At 45.3% G+C, this 17,328-nt stretch overlaps 1 protein-coding gene across 1 annotated transcript in view; it reads left to right on the forward strand.

The window, feature by feature from the left end:
- LOC143817644 (synaptonemal complex protein 1-like) overlaps window positions 1-17,328 on the forward strand; it is a 307,299-nt gene that overhangs the window by 236,522 nt on the left and 53,449 nt on the right. The window contains exon 9 of the mRNA XM_077299137.1: window positions 13,902-13,976. Within this exon, the coding sequence (XP_077155252.1) occupies window positions 13,902-13,976 (75 nt within the window). The remainder of the gene's footprint in view (window positions 1-13,901; window positions 13,977-17,328) is intronic.

A 17,328-nucleotide genomic window follows, 5' to 3' on the forward strand; every position in this document is an offset into this window, starting at 1 on the left:
GGCTTGAATTTAGGAGAGGAGACCTTCATAGGAACAAATCGAGAAGACAGCCATACCAAATCCCCAACACGAAGTCGGGGACCCACACCGCGGCGGCGGTTGGAAAAACGCTGAGCCTTCTCCTGTGACAACTTCAAGTTGTCCACCACATGATTCCAAATCTGCTGCAACCTATCCACCACAGAATCTACGCCAGGACAGTCAGAAGGCTCCACATGTCCCGAGGAAAAACGAGGATGGAAACCAGAGTTGCAGAAAAATGGCGAGACCAAAGTAGCGGAACTAGCCCGATTATTAAGGGCAAACTCAGCCAACGGTAAGAAGGTCACCCAATCATCCTGATCCGCAGAAACAAAACACCTCAAATAAGCATCCAAAGTTTGATTAGTTCGCTCCGTTTGTCCATTAGTCTGAGGATGAAAGGCAGACGAAAACGACAAATCAATGCCCATCTTAGCACAAAAGGATCGCCAGAACCTGGAAACAAACTGGGATCCTCTGTCAGACACGATATTCTCAGGAATGCCGTGTAAACGAACCACATTCTGAAAGAACAAAGGAACCAGATCGGAAGAGGAAGGCAGCTTAGGCAAAGATACCAAATGGACCATCTTGGAAAAGCGATCACATACCACCCAGATGACAGACATGCCCTGAGACACCGGAAGATCTGAAATGAAATCCATGGAAATGTGTGTCCAAGGCCTCTTCGGGACAGGCAAGGGCAAGAGCAACCCGCTGGCACGAGAACAGCAAGGCTTAGCTCGAGCACAAGTCCCACAGGACTGCACAAATGACCGCACATCCCGCGACAAGGAAGGCCACCAAAAGGACCTAGCCACCAAATCTCTGGTGCCAAAAATTCCCGGATGCCCTGCCAACACCGAGGAATGAACCTCGGAAATGACTCTGCTGGTCCATTTAACAGGAACAAACAGTCTGTCAGGTGGACAAGAGTCAGGTCTACCAGCCTGAAATCTCTGCAACACACGTCGCAAATCCGGAGAAATGGCTGACAAGATTACTCCCTCTTTAAGAATACCAACTGGTTCTGCGACTCCAGGAGAGTCAGGCACAAAGCTCCTTGAAAGAGCATCAGCCTTCACATTCTTTGAACCTGGTAAATACGAGACCACAAAGTCAAAACGGGAGAAAAACAATGACCAACGGGCCTGTCTAGGATTCAGGCGTTTAGCAGACTCGAGATACATCAGATTTTTGTGATCAGTCAAGACCACCACACGATGCTTAGCACCCTCGAGCCAATGACGCCACTCCTCAAATGCCCACTTCATGGCCAGCAACTCCCGATTGCCAACATCATAATTCCGCTCAGCAGGCGAAAACTTCCTAGAGAAAAAAGCACATGGTCTCATTACAGAGCAACCAGGGCCTCTCTGCGACAAAACGGCCCCTGCCCCAATCTCAGAAGCATCCACTTCAACCTGAAAGGGAAGTGAGACATCAGGCTGGCACAAAACAGGCGCTGAAGTAAACCGGCGCTTCAACTCTTGGAAAGCCTCCACGGCTGCAGGAGCCCAGTTAGCAACATCAGAACCTTTCTTGGTCATATCTGTCAAAGGTTTAACAACGCTAGAAAAATTAGCGATAAAACGACGGTAGAAGTTAGCAAAGCCCAAGAACTTCTGAAGACTCTTAACTGACGTGGGTTGAGTCCAATCATGAATAGCTCGGACCTTGACTGGGTCCATCTCCACCGCAGAAGGGGAGAAAATAAAACCCAAAAAGGGAACCTTCTGTACTCCAAAGAGACACTTTGAGCCCTTAACAAACAAAGCATTCTCACGCAAAACCTGAAACACCATCCTGACCTGCTCTACATGCGAGTCCCAATCATCAGAAAAAAACAGAATATCATCCAGATAAACAATCATAAATTTATCCAGATACTTCCGGAAAATATCATGCATAAAGGACTGAAACACTGAAGGAGCATTAGAGAGCCCAAAAGGCATCACCAAGTACTCAAAATGACCTTCAGGCGTATTAAATGCAGTTTTCCATTCATCTCCTTGCTTAATGTGCACAAGGTTGTACGCACCACGAAGATCTATCTTGGTGAACCACTTAGCACCTTTAATCCGGACAAACAAGTCCGACAACAGAGGCAAAGGATACTGAAATTTAACAGTGATTTTATTCAGAAGCCGATAGTCAATACAAGGTCTCAAAGATCCGTCCTTCTTGGCCACAAAAAAGAATCCCGCACCAAGAGGGGAAGAGGATGGACGGATATGCCCCTTCTCCAGAGATTCCTTGATATACGAACGCATTGCGGTATGCTCAGGTACAGACAGATTAAATAATCTTCCCTTAGGAAATTTACTACCCGGAATCAAATCTATAGCGCAGTCACAGTCCCTATGAGGAGGAAGAGCACTGGACCTGGACTCGCTGAATACATCCCGATAATCAGACAAATACTCAGGAACTTCCGAAGGAGTAGAGGAAGCAATAGACACCGGTGGGGAATCACCATGAATTCCCTGACAGCCCCAACTTGACACAGACATAGCCTTCCAATCCAAGACTGGATTATGGGTCTGTAACCATGGCAGACCCAGAACGACCAAATCATGCATTTTATGCAGAACAAGAAAACGAATCACCTCCCGATGTTCAGGAGTCATGCACATGGTTACCTGTGTCCAAAACTGCGGTTTATTTTCTGCCAATGGCGTAGCATCAATACCTCTAAGAGGGATAGGATTTACCAATGGCTCAAGAACAAAACCACAGTGCTTGGCAAATGATAGATCCATAAGACTCAGGGCAGCACCTGAATCCACAAACGCCATAACAGGGTAGGAAGACAATGAGCAAATTAAAGTCACAGACAAAATAAATTTAGGTTGCAAATTACCAATGGCGACAGGGCTAACAACCCTTGTAAGGCGTTTAGAGCATGCTGATATAACATGTGTAGAATCACCACAGTAAAAACACAACCCATTCTGACGTCTATGATTTTTCCGTTCATATCTAGTCTGAATTCTATCACATTGCATTAAATCAGGTGTTTGTTCAGACAACACCACCAGAGGATTAGCAGTTTTGCGCTCCCGCAAACGCCGGTCAATTTGAATAGCCAGCGCCATGGAATCATTCAGACTTGTAGGAATGGAGAAACCCACCATCACATTCTTAATGGCTTCAGAAAGGCCATTTCTGAAATTTGCGGCCAGAGCACACTCATTCCACTGAGTAAGCACGGACCATTTCCGAAATTTTTGGCAATACACTTCAGCTTCATCCTGGCCCTGAGAAATAGCCAGCAAGGCTTTTTCTGCCTGAATTTCAAGATTGGGTTCCTCGTAAAGCAATCCGAGCGCCAGAAAAAATGCATCAATATTCGCCAATGCCGGATCTCCTGGCGCTAGCGAGAAAGCCCAATCCTGAGGGTCGCCCCGTAAGAAAGAGATAACAATTTTAACTTGCTGAGCTGAGTCTCCAGATGAACGGGGTCTCAGAGAAAGAAACAATTTACAATTATTCCTGAAATTCCTAAACTTAAATCGATCTCCAGAGAACAGTTCAGGAATAGGTATTTTAGGTTCAGACATTGGACTACTGGTAACAAAATCTTGTATGCCCTGCACACGAGCAGCAAGCTGATCCACACTTGTAATCAGAGTCTGGACATTCATGTCTGCAGCAAGCTTAAGCCACTCAGAGGTAAAGGGGAGGAAGAAAGAGAGGAAAAAAAAAAAACTCAGAATTTCCTTTCTTATTATCCCACTTCTGCAATGCATTAAACATTCAACTTTTGGCCTGGCATACTGTTATGACCCCAATGGCAGAGGGTCTCAGAAATAAATACCAAGTCTGCAAACACAAAAAACCAGCTCATAGGGCAGTGGTAACTGGGCTGACCGTATAGCTAATCCTAGCACCACAAATAGCAGCAGCCGGGGAACGTGCCTACGTTGGTTCTAGACGTCTCGCACCAGCCGGAGAACTAACTAACCCTAGAAGGGAAAAGATAGACCTTTCTTGCCTCCAGAGAAAAGACCCCAAAAGTTGGATACAAGCCCCCAACAAATAATAACGGTGAGGTAAGAAGAAAAGACAAACGTAAGAATGAACTAGGTATTTAGCAAAGAGAGGCCCACTGACTAATAGCAGAATATAGTAAGATGACTTATACGGTCAGCAAAAACCCTATCAAAAATATCCACGCTGGATATTCAAGAACCCCCGAACCGTCTAACGGCCCGGGGGGAGAATACCAGCCCCCTAGAGCTTCCAGCAAAATCAGGAATCACATTTAGTACAAGCTGGACAAAAAATAAGAACAATACAAATAACCAAAAAACAAGGAAGCAGGACTTAGCTTAATTTTGCAACAACCAGGACCAGCAGACAGGAGCAAACAGAAAGGACTGATTACAACGATGCCAGGCACCAGACTAAGAATTCAGGAAGTTCATATAGCAACACCCCTGGACTAACGACCCAGGTGGGTGCCAAACTAGGGAAAGACAATCTCAGAGTCATACCACTAGTGACCACAAGAGGGAGCCAAAAAAGTCTAATTCACAACAGGCAGCATCATGCTGTGGGGATGTTTATCGGTACAGGGAAAATGGTCTGAGGGGAAGATAGATGATGCGAAATACAGAAATATTATTGCGCAAAACCTGTTTCAGTCTGTCAGTGATTTGAGACCGGGACAGAGGTTCTCCTTCCAACAAGAGAATGACCCAAAGCATACTGCTAAAGCAACACTCAAGTGGTTTAAGGGAAAATGTGTAAATGTTTTGGAGTGGCCTAGTCAAAGCCCAAATCTTAATTCAATTGACCATCTAACTTGAAGGAACTGGAGCAGTTTTGCCTTGAGGAATGGGCAAAAATCTCAGTGGCAAGATACAGACATAACCAAAGCGACTTGCAGCTGTAATTACTATTAAAGAAGGCGCTACAAAGTATTGACTTTAGGGGGTGAATAGTTATACAACTGAAGTTTTCAGTTATTATGTCCTATTTGTTGTTTGCTTCACAATAAAATAAAAATGCATTTTCCCAGTTGTAGGCATGTTCTTTATATGAACTTATGCAAACCCTCAACAAAACTGTGAAATTTCAGGTTATGAGGTAGAAAATCATGAAAAATGCTAAGGAGTGGAGAGTGAATAAATATGATTCTGTCTCCAGAGCTTAATATAAAAAATAGGCAACATTACCAGTGTGATCAAATGGCCACACTCTTCTCTCCTGATCTCACTGCAGAACTGTGTGTGATTATAATTGTAACTGACACACATGCAGGTTCCTCTTAGCTTCAGTTGCCATCTCACAGACAGACAGTCTTTCAATATTGTTGTAATATAGCAGAGCTGTAAAAAAATGTGTTTTTTATGAGATAAAGTTCAGTTCTACTCTTCTGTGAAAGATATATTTTAATAAAGGTCAGAGAGGCCCGGCGCCTGCGCACTGCAGTACTTTGCTCTGCCCTCAACAGGGCAAAGTATGCCTGCACCGGAGCCGCAGCTTGAAGACCAGAAGAGGACGTCATCTGATGAAGATAGGAGGCGCCAGACCAGACCCCGACGCCCATAGGCTGACCAGCAGCGGGACCGCCCCTGGGTGAGTATAATATAACCTCTTTTTCTCATCTTTTAGGATACATCGGGGGCTTATATGTTGTGAATTTACCTTTTTGGCTCCCTCTAGTGGTTACTAGTGATTTGACTCTGGGAATGTCTGCCATCCCTTGTATGCTCACCTGGGTCGTTAGGTCAGGGGTGTTGCTATATAAGCTCCCTGGACCTTCAGTTCAATGCCTGGCAACGTTGATATCAGAGCTAATCTGTTGTGCTCTTGTCTACTGATCCTGGTTCCTGCTAAATTAAGCTAAGTCTGCTTTCTTGTTTTTTGCTATTTGTTTTTGTTTGCATTTTTGTCCAGCTTGTACATAATCTGTATCCTAACCTTGCTGGAAGCTCTAGGGAGGCTGGAGTTCTCCCCCCGGGCCGTTAGACGGTTCGGGGGTTCTTGAATCTCCAGTGTGGATTTTTTGATAGGGTTTTTGTTGACCATATAAGTTATCTTACTACATTCTGCTATTAGTAAGTGGGCCTCTCTTTGCTAAACCTAGTTCATCTCTGTGTTTGTCTTTTCCTCTTACCTCACCGTTATTATTTGTGGGGGGCTTGTATCCTACTTTTGGGGTCTATTCTCTGGAGGCAAGAGAGGTCTTTGTTTTCCTCTTCTAGGGGTAGTTAGTCCTCCGGCTGGCGCGAGACATCTAGCGACCAACGTAGGCATGTTCCCCGGCTACTTCTAGTGTTGGCGTTAGGAGTAGATATATGGTCAACCCAGTTACCACTGCCCTATGAGCTGGATTTTTGTACTTCGCAGACTTACTTGTTCCTCTGAGACCCTCGCCATTGGGGTCATAACAGTTTGCCAGGCCAGTATTAAATGTTAAATGCATTGCAGAAGCGGGATTATAAGAAAGAAAATTCTGAGTTTTTTTTTTTTTTCTCTCTCTCATTTTTTTTTCTTTTCCCCTTTACCTCTGAGTGGCTTGTGTTTGCTGCAGACATGAATGTCCAGACCTTGATTACAAGTGTGGACCAGCTTGCTGCTCGTGTGCAGGGCATACAAGATTATGTTACCAGAAATCCTATGTCAGAACCTAAGATACCGATTCCTGAACTGTTTTCCGGAGACCGATTTAAATTTAGAAATTTCAGGAATAATTGTAAATTGTTTTTGTCTCTGAGACCCTGTTCATCTGGAGACTCCGCTCAGCAAGTAAAAATTGTTATTTCTTTTTTACGGGGCGACCCTCAGGATTGGACCTTCTCGCTGGCGCCAGGAGATCCGGCATTGGCTGACATTGATGCGTTTTTTCTGGCGCTTGGTTTGCTTTATGAGGAACCCAATCTTGAGATTCAGGCAGAAAAAGCCTTGCTGGCTATGTCTCAGGGCCTGGACGAGGCTGAAGTGTATTGCCAAAAATTTCGGAAATGGTCCGTGCTGACTCAGTGGAACGAGTGTGCATTGGCTGCAAATTTTAGAAATGGCCTTTCTGAAGCCATTAAGAATGTGATGGTGGGTTTTCCCATTCCCACAGGTCTGAATGATTCTATGGCCCTGGCTATTCAAATCGACCGGCGGTTGCGGGAGCGCAAAACCGCAAATTCCCTCATGGTGTTGTCTGAACAGGCACCTGATTTAATGCAATGTGATAGAATCCTGACTAGAAATGAGCGGAAAATTCATAGACGCCAGAATGGCTTGTGTTACTACTGTGGTGATTCTACACATGTTATCTCAGCATGCTCTAAACGTCTTACTAAGGTTGTTAGTCCGGTCGCCATTGGTAATTTGCAACCTAAATTTATTATATCTGTAACTTTGATTTGCTCACTGTCATCGTATCCTGTCATGGCGTTTGTGGACTCAGGTGCTGCCCTGAGCCTTATGGATCTGTCATTTGCCAAGCGCTGCGGATTTGTTCTTGAGCCATTGGAAAATCCTATCCCTCTTAGGGGTATTGATTCTACGCCATTGGCAAAAAATAAACCGCAGTTTTGGACACAGGTTACCATGTGCATGACTCCCGAACATCGGGAGGTAATACGTTTTCTTGTTCTACATAAAATGCATGATTTGGTTGTTTTGGGTTTGCCATGGTTACAGACCCATAATCCAGTCTTGGACTGGAAGGCTATGTCAGTGTCAAGTTGGGGCTGCCATGGAATTCATGGAGATTCCCTGCCCTTGTCTATTGCTTCTTCTACGCCTTCGGAAGTTCCGGCGTATTTGTCTGATTATCAGGATGTCTTCAGCGAGTCTAAGTCCAGTGCACTACCTCCTCATAGGGAATGTGACTGTGCAATAGATTTGATTCCTGGCAGTAAGTTTCCTAAGGGGAGACTGTTTAATCTGTCGGTACCTGAACATACCGCGATGCGTTCATATATCAAGGAGTCTCTTGAGAAGGGGCATATCCGTCCTTCTTCTTCCCCTCTTGGTGCGGGATTCTTTTTTGTGGCCAAAAAGGACGGATCTTTGAGGCCTTGTATTGACTATCGGCTTTTAAATAAGATCACTGTCAAATTTCAGTATCCTTTGCCGCTGTTGTCAGATTTGTTTGCCCGGATTAAAGGTGCCAAGTGGTTCACCAAGATAGACATTCGTGGTGCGTACAACCTTGTGCGCATTAGGCAGGGCGATGAATGGAAAACCGCATTCAATACGCCCGAAGGTCATTTTGAGTACTTGGTGATGCCATTTGGGCTCTCTAATGCACCTTCAGTTTTTCAGTCCTTCATGCATGACATTTTCCGGAAGTATCTGGATAAATTTTTGATTGTTTATCTGGATGATATTCTGGTTTTTTCTGATGATTGGGACTCGCATGTGGAGCAGGTCAGGATGGTTTTTGAGATTTTGCGTGAAAATTCTTTGTAAAAGGCTCAAAGTGTCTCTTTGGTGTACAGAAGGTTCCCTTTTTGGGGTTCATTTTTTCCCCTTCTGCTGTGGAGATGGATCCAGTCAAGGTCCGAGCTATTCATGATTGGACTCAACCCTCGTCAGTTAAGAGTCTTCAGAAGTTCTTGGGTTTTGCTAACGTCTACCGTCGTTTTATCGCAAATTTCTCTAGCGTTGTTAAACCGCTGACGGATATGACCAAGAAAGGCTCTGATGTAGCTAACTGGGCTCCTGCTGCCGTGGAGGCTTTCCAGGAGTTGAAACGCCGGTTTACTTCGGCGCCTGTTTTGTGCCAGCCTGACGTCTCACTTCCCTTTCAGGTTGAGGTGGATGCTTCGGAGATTGGGGCAGGGGCCGTTTTGTCGCAGAGAGGCCCTGGTTGCTCTACTATGAGACCTTGTGCCTTTTTCTCTAGGAAGTTTTTGCCGGCAGAGCGAAATTATGATGTGGGCAATCGGGAGTTGTTGGCCATGAAGTGGGCATTTGAGGAGTGGCATCATTGGCTCGAGGGTGCTAAGCATCGTGTGGTGGTCTTGACTGATCACAAAAATCTGATGTATCTCGAGTCTGCTAAACGCCTGAATCCTAGACAGGCCCGCTGGTCATTGTTTTTCTCCCGTTTTGACTTTGTGGTCTCGTATTTACCAGGTTCTAAGAATGTGAAGGCCGATGCTCTGTCTAGGAGCTTTGTGCCTGATGCTCCTGGAGTCGCTGAACCTGTGGGTATTCTTAAGGAAGGAGTTATCGTGTCAGCTATTTCTCCAGATCTGCGACGTGTGTTACAGAGATTTCAGGCTGGTAGGCCTGACTCTTGTCCACCTGACAGATTGTTTGTGCCTGCTAGATGGACCAGCAGAGTCATTTCCGAGGTTCATTCCTCGGTGTTGGCAGGGCACCCGGGAATTTTTGGCACCAGAGATCTGGTGGCCAGGTCCTTTTGGTGGCCTTCCTTGTCAAGGGATGTGCGGTCATTGGTGCAGTCCTGTGGTACTTGTGCTCGAGCTAAGCCTTGCTGTTCTCGTGCCAGCGGGTTGCTCTTGCCCTTGCCTGTCCCGAAGAGACCTTGGACACACATCTCTATGGATTTCATTTCTGATCTTCCGGTGTCTCAGGGCATGTCTGTCATCTGGGTGATATGTGATCGTTTCTCCAAGATGGTCCATTTGGTTCCTTTGCCTAAGCTGCCCTCCTCTTCTGATCTGGTTCCTGTGTTCTTCCAGAACGTGGTTCGTTTGCACGGCATTCCTGAGAATATTGTGTCGGACAGAGGATCCCAGTTTGTTTCCAGGTTCTGGCGATCCTTTTGTGGTAGGATGGGCATTGAGTTGTCGTTTTCATCCGCTTTCCATCCCCAGACTAACGGACAAACGGAGCGAACTAATCAGACTCTGGAGGCTTATTTGAGGTGTTTTGTCTCTTCTGATCAGGATGATTGGGTGACCTTCTTGCCGTTGGCTGAATTTGCCCTCAATAATCGGGCTAGTTCCGCCACCTTGGTTTCGCCATTTTTCTGCAACTCTGGTTTCCATCCTCGTTTTTCCTCGGGACATGTGGAGCCTTCTGACTGTCCGGGGGTGGATTCCGTGGTGGATAGGTTGCAGTGGATCTGGAGTCATGTGGTGGAAAACTTGAAGTTGTCACAGGAGAAGGCTCAGCGTTTTGCCAACCGCCGCCGCGGTGTGGGTCCCCGACTTCGCGTTGGGGATTTGGTATGGCTGTCTTCTCGATTTGTTCCTATGAAGGTCTCCTCTCCCAAATTTAAGCCTCGCTTCATTGGTCCTTACAAGATATTGGAAATCCTTAATCCGGTATCCTTTCGCCTGGATCTTCCGGTGTCGTTTGCCATTCACAACGTATTTCATAGGTCCTTGTTGCGGCGGTATGTTGTGCCTGTGGTTCCTTCTGCTGAGCCTCCTGCTCCGGTGTTGGTTGAGGGCGAGTTGGAGTACGTGGTGGAGAAGATCTTAGATTCTCGTCTCTCCAGGCGGAGGCTTCAGTACTTGGTCAAGTGGAAGGGCTATGGTCAGGAGGATAATTCCTGGGTGGTCGCCTCTGATGTGCATGCGGCCGATTTGGTTCGTGCCTTTCACACCGCTCATCCTGATCGCCCTGGTGGTCTTGGTGAGGGTTCGGTGACCCCTCACTAAGGGTGGGGTACTGTTGTGAATTTACCTTTTTGGCTCCCTCTAGTGGTTACTAGTGATTTGACTCTGGGAATGCCTGCCATCCCTTGTATGCTCACCTGGGTCGTTAGGTCAGGGGTGTTGCTATATAAGCTCCCTGGACCTTCAGTTCAATGCCTGGCAACGTTGATATCAGAGCTAATCTGTTGTGCTCTTGTCTACTGATCCTGGTTCCTGCTAAATTAAGCTAAGTCTGCTTTCTTGTTTTTTGCTATTTGTTTTTGTTTGCATTTTTGTCCAGCTTGTACATAATCTGTATCCTAACCTTGCTGGAAGCTCTAGGGAGGCTGGAGTTCTCCCCCCGGGCCGTTAGACGGTTCGGGGGTTCTTGAATCTCCAGTGTGGATTTTTTGATAGGGTTTTTGTTGACCATATAAGTTATCTTACTACATTCTGCTATTAGTAAGTGGGCCTCTCTTTGCTAAACCTAGTTCATCTCTGTGTTTGTCTTTTCCTCTTACCTCACCGTTATTATTTGTGGGGGGCTTGTATCCTACTTTTGGGGTCTATTCTTTGGAGGCAAGAGAGGTCTTTGTTTTCCTCTTCTAGGGGTAGTTAGTCCTCCGGCTGGCGCGAGACATCTAGCGACCAACGTAGGCATGTTCCCCGGCTACTTCTAGTGTTGGCGTTAGGAGTAGATATATGGTCAACCCAGTTACCACTGCCCTATGAGCTGGATTTTTGTACTTCGCAGACTTACTTGTTCCTCTGAGACCCTCGCCATTGGGGTCATAACACTTATATACAGCATTCCAGAATGCTGTAGATTAGCCCCTGATGCCGGTGGGCTTACCTCACCCTCGATTTTGGGGGTGACGGGTTCCCTTTAACTGTATAACGGCAACTGCAAAAAAAAGCGCAATTTGCCATTTAATTTCTCTGTCCTCTGATGTGATCGCACATCAGAGGACAGAGAAATAGGGTCCCCGAACCCCCCGATACTTACAAGTGTCTCCCAGTGTCTTTGGGTGGTCCTGCTTCCCTCCACAGCCGCTGGCGTCTTCTTCTCGGAAGAAAATGGCAGGCGCTTGCGTAGTGCGCCCGCCGAGATCTGTCTGCAGGCACCCAGTAACAATAGGAAGATTTTTCATATTGGTTCATTTTGGTCACTATGATAGACCCTATCACAGTGATCAAAATAAAAAATGGTAAATGAACCCCTCCTTTATCACCCCCTTAGTTAGGGAAAATAATAAAATAAAGAACATGTATTTATGTCCATTTTCCCATTAGGTTTACAGTTGTCCTAAAATGAGTTGGGCTAAAGTTAGGGTTAGGGTTGGGGCTAAAGTTAGGGTTAGAGTTGGGATTAGGGTTAGGGTTGGGATTAGGATTGGGATTAGGGTTTGGATTAGGTTCAGGAATGGGGTTAGTGTTGGGATTAGGGTTAGGTTTGTGGCTAGGGTTATGGTTGGGATTAGGGTTAGGGTTGGGATTAGGATTAGGCTTGGGATTAGGGTTAGGGGTGTGTTGGGATTAGGGTTAGAATTTGAATTGGGGGTTTCCACTGTTTAGGTACATCAGGGGGTCTCCAAATGCGACATGGTGCAACCATTGATTCCGACCAATTTTGCGTTCAATAAGTCAAATGGTGCTCCCTCCGTTCTGAGCTCTGCCGTGTGCCCATACAGTGGTTTACCCCCACATATGAGTCATCATACTCAGGACAACTTGGACAACAACTTTGGGGGTTCAATTTGTCCTTTTACCCTTTGGAAAATAAAAATTTGGGGGAGAAAAGATCATTTTTGTGGAGAAAATACCATTTTTTATTTTTATGACTCTACATCATAATCTTCTGTGAAGCACTTGGGGGTTCAAAGTGCTTACTACACATCTAGATAAGTTCCTTAAGGGGTTTAGTTTCCAAAATAGTGTCACTTGTGGGGGGTTTCCACTGTTTAGGCACATCAGGGGCTCTCCCGATATGGTGTATCAGTGTATTCAGGAGAAATAGCACAACAAATTTTGTCTTTCAGTTTCTCTTTTTACACTTGTGAAAATAAAAAAAATTGGTTCTGAAGTAAAATGTTTGTAAAGTTAAATGTACATTTTTTCCTTCCATATTGCTTCAGTTCCTGTGAAGCATGTAAAGGGTTAATAAACTTTTTGAATGTGGTTTTGAGCACCTTGAGGGGTGCAAATTTTAGAATGGTGTCACTTTGGGGTATTTTCTGTCATGTACACCTCTCAAAGTGACTTTAAATGTGAGATGGTCCCTAAAAAAAATGGTTTTGTAAATTTTGTTGTAAAAATGAGAAATCGGTGGTCAACTTTAAACCCTTATAACTTCCTAACAAAAAAAATTTTGTTTCCAAAATTGTGCTGATGTAAAAGTAGACATGTGGGAAATGTTATTTATTAACTATTTTGTGTGACATATCTCTCTGATTTAAGAGCATAACAATTAAAAGTTTGAAAGTTGCAACATTTTAAATTTTTTTGCCATATTTCCATTTTTTTCATAAATAAACGCAAGTAAAATCGAAGACATTTTACCACTAACATGAAGTACAATATGTCACAAAAAAAATTCTCAGAATCAGCAGGATCCGTTAAAGCGCTCTAGAGTTATAACCTCATAAAGTGACAGTGGTCAGAATTGTAAAAATTGACCTGGTCATTAAGCTGCAAATTGGCTCCGTCACTAAGGGGTTAAAGAACAAAAAACACTCAGATATAGGCTGGATTCACACTAGCGTATTGCATCCGATGCAAGAGCATCGGATGCGATATGCTGATGACCCTCGGCTCCTTCTCTGCTGCGAGTAGCAGCCGAGTGTCATGCGTCTGTGCTCCGAGCCTCTTGTACAGAGTGGATCGGAGCACAGCTGTGGAGGAGGCGGAGAAATTACTTTCTCCATCTCCTCCATTGCCAGGGTCAGCGTATAACGCACATCACTCAGATGATATCCGAGTGATGTGCGCTGTCTCTCGCACCCATAGTCTTATATGGGTGCGAGTGAGACGAGACTTGGCCGAGTGTCGGTGACAATTGCAGCATGCTGCTATTTCACTCGCACACTGAAAACGGCCGAAGAAAAATACGAAGATGTGAGCTGCCCCATAGAGGAATATTAGTCCGAGTGCTATGCGATTTTTTTATCGCATAGCACTCGTCCGTGTTTAACGGTAGTGTGACTCCTGCCATAGAGTGAATATTTTCCAACAAATCTGCATGAACATTTCCTTATTGTTTCAAGGTTTTCTTGACTGCTATAGCAAAAGAAATAACTGTTTTTTTGCATTAAGGAAGCTGAACTGTCGCACAAAAATAATGAAATATCTACACTTCAGAAGAATCTTCAGCAAGAAAAAGAGCAAAAGGTATAATTAGTTTATGGACACTATCTCCCTGCTCTGCCGCCGGCCGCTACGGGGCCCCTGAGCAGGCGGGGGGGCAGTGCCAGCAGTGCGCCCTCCAACCCGTAATCGCAGGGTCAGCTGTATCAGCTAGATGCCGATACAGCTCACCGCATTGATGAGAGAGGGAGCGTTATTTTCTTGCGATGTCACCCTCCTGCTTGCTTCACAGGCTACCCGGCATCACGCCCCAGTGCAGGTATACTTATCTGCCATGCTGAGGGCAGAGCAAAGTACTGTAGTGGACAGGTGCCAGGAAAGGTCAGAGAGGCCCAGCACCTGTGCACTGCAGTACTTTGCTTTGGCTCCATCAAAATGGCAACAGAGCCTGCGCAGTAACATATGTCAGCGATCCGATAGATGCTACTGTGCAGGCACCGCCATTTTGATGAAGATCATTTTTTTCCTCTCCCCACAAATCTATATGACTTAGGCTATGTCTCCACGGTACGGATGGGCGGCGGTTTCGCCGCAGCGGCGAAGCCGCTCGGCGCTAAGCCCCGCCCCCTTTCTGGGACGCGATCATGCCGGCTGCGCAGCGTCAAACAAGCAGCGTTTCCTGAACATGGAAACATACCCTAAGGGTATGTGCACACGTCAGGATTTTGTCAGGATTTTCTCAGGATTTTGTCAGGATTTTCTCAGGCTTTTTCATCAGGTTTTGGAGCCAAAACCAGGAGTGGGTGATAAATGCAGAAGTGGTGCATATGTTTCTATTATACTTTTCCTCTAATTGTTCCACTCCTGGTTTTGGCTACAAATCCTGAGGAAAAAGCCTGACAAAATCCTGACAAAATCCTGACGTGTGCACATACCCTTAATCCTAACTGAATATATGCATATTATCCACTGGGTCATGCTACAGTGCAGACGTCGTCGCTGTTGCCTGTCTGATGAATGATTTTTTTCAAACAGTATTATATAAATTACTTAAAATAGGGGGCAGGTCATTGAAGGATCCTTGACCTGCCATAAGCCCATAAGGATGAATATGTAAGCAGAGCACCACATAAAGACTCCCCCCACAGGCCACCCGAAGCACCAGAATCTCATTAACTGAAAAATAATAATAATTATTATTATTTTATTTCTATAGCACTGACATATTCCGCAGCACTTTACATTTTAGAGGGGACTTGTACATACAATAGACTTTACAGCATAACAATAAGCACATCACACAAGCACACAAGATCAAAACAGATACCAAGAGGAATGAGGGCCCTGCTCGCAAGCTTACAATCTATGAGGAAAAGGGGAGACACAAAAGGTGGATAGTAACAATTACTTTAGTTGTTCAGACCAGCCATAGTGTTAGGCTATGTGCACACTTTGCGGATTTTGCTGCGGATCCGCAGCGGATTTGACCGCTGCGGATCCGCAGCAGTTTCCCATGAGTTTACAGTACAATGTAAACCTATGGGAAACAAAAAAACGCTGTGCACATGCTGCGGAAAAAAACGCGCGGAAACGCAGCGGATTACATTCCGCAGCATGTCACTTCTTTTCTGCGGATTTTCACCTGCTCCAATAGGAAAATGCAGATGAAAAACCGCAGAAGAGTCCGCAGTACAAACCGCGATAAATCCGCAGTAAAAAGCGCGACGGGTTTTCACTGCGGATTTTGGAATTCCACTGCGGAAAAATCCGCAGTGGAATCCGCAAAGTGTGCACATAGCCTAAGAATCGGGTGTTCATGTAATGCTGCATGAACTGGTTATCAGCTTATGTATGTAACAGTACAGACACAGAGGGCTATTAAAGGCATAAAGCATGTGAGAACATGATTAGAGGAACCTGATTATGGTAAAAATTTTGAATGGGCAACACAGGGATAGTTAGGTTAAAGCACTGAGATGGTTGGCCAGTCTGAACAAATGTGTTTTTACGCAACGCTTAAAACTGTGTGGATTGGGGATTAATCATATTAACCTGGGTAGTGCATTCCAAAGAATTGGCGCAGCACGTGAAAAGTCTTTGAGGCGGGAGTGGGAGGTTCTGATTATTGAGGATGCTAACCTCAGGTCATTAGCAGAACTGAGGGCACGGTAGGGTGGTAGATTGAGATGAGGGAGGAGATGTAGGATGGTGCTGAGCCATGGAGTGCTTTGTGGGTGAGGTAATAGGTTTGTACTGGATTCTAGAGTGGATGGGTAACCTATGTAATGAATGGCACAAGATAGAGGCATCGGTGTAATGATTGGTGAGGAATATGATCCTGGCTGCAGCATTCAAAACAGATTGGTGAGGGGAGAGTTTGGTAAGAGGGAGACCGATTAGTAGAGCGTTACAGTAGTCCAGACGAAAATGAATAAGAGAAACAGTGAGTTTTTGCAGAGTCGAAAGTAAGAAAGAGTCGAATTCTAGAAATGTTTTTGAGGTGCAGATAACAAGAGCGAGCCAGTGATTGGATGTGGGGGGTGAATGAATGCTCGGAATCAAGTATGACCCCAAGATAGTGGGCGTGTTGCTAGGGAGTAATGGAGGAACCACACACGGAAATGGCAATGTTGGGCAGAGCCACATTAGTAGAGGGCCAACATCATACAGGGAGCAAGTAAAGGGATTAGTGGTGCCTCACTGGAATCCAAATGAACACAGGTGCCTGAAACAAGTGGCTAGATACCACTCAGTAGCAATAGCAAAAAGGGAAAAACAGTTTCAGCACCAGGCGTCTCTTCATAAAATCTTCATTATTATATTTTCATGTCAAGAAAGAAAACATCATACAGGGACGCAGCCCCTAAACGCCTAATGTTTTCTTTCTTGACATGAGAATAAAATACTGAAGATTTTATGAAGAGGCGTCTGGTGCTGGAACTTTTTTTTCCTTTTTTGCTACATTAGTAGAGTGAGGAAACACAAGTAGTTCCGTTTTTGACAGGTTCAGTTTCAGATAGAGGGAGGACATGATGTTAGACACAGCAGTAAGACAATCACTAGTATTTTCTAAAAAGGCAGGCGTGATATCAGGAGTAGAGGTGAATAATTGGGTGTCATCAGCATAGTGATGGTACTGGAAATCAAATCTACTAATTGTTTGACCAATAGGAGCAGTATAGAAAGAGAAGAAGAGGGGATGTAGGACCGATCCTTGAGGAACTACAACAGTAAGGGGAAGATGAGAGGAGGCGGACCCCCATTATTGCCCATTCTACCACCACCATCATTGTCCTTTTCACCACCGCCATCATTGCCTTCTTTCCGACCACCACCATCGTTGTCCTTTCCACCACCTCCATCATTGCTTTCTCCTCCACCACCCCCATCATTGCCTTCTCCCCCACCCCCATCATTGCCTTCTCTGCCATCATTG

Source organism: Ranitomeya variabilis, chromosome 3, assembly GCF_051348905.1.
Source record: "Ranitomeya variabilis isolate aRanVar5 chromosome 3, aRanVar5.hap1, whole genome shotgun sequence".
NCBI lineage: Eukaryota > Metazoa > Chordata > Amphibia > Anura > Dendrobatidae > Ranitomeya > Ranitomeya variabilis.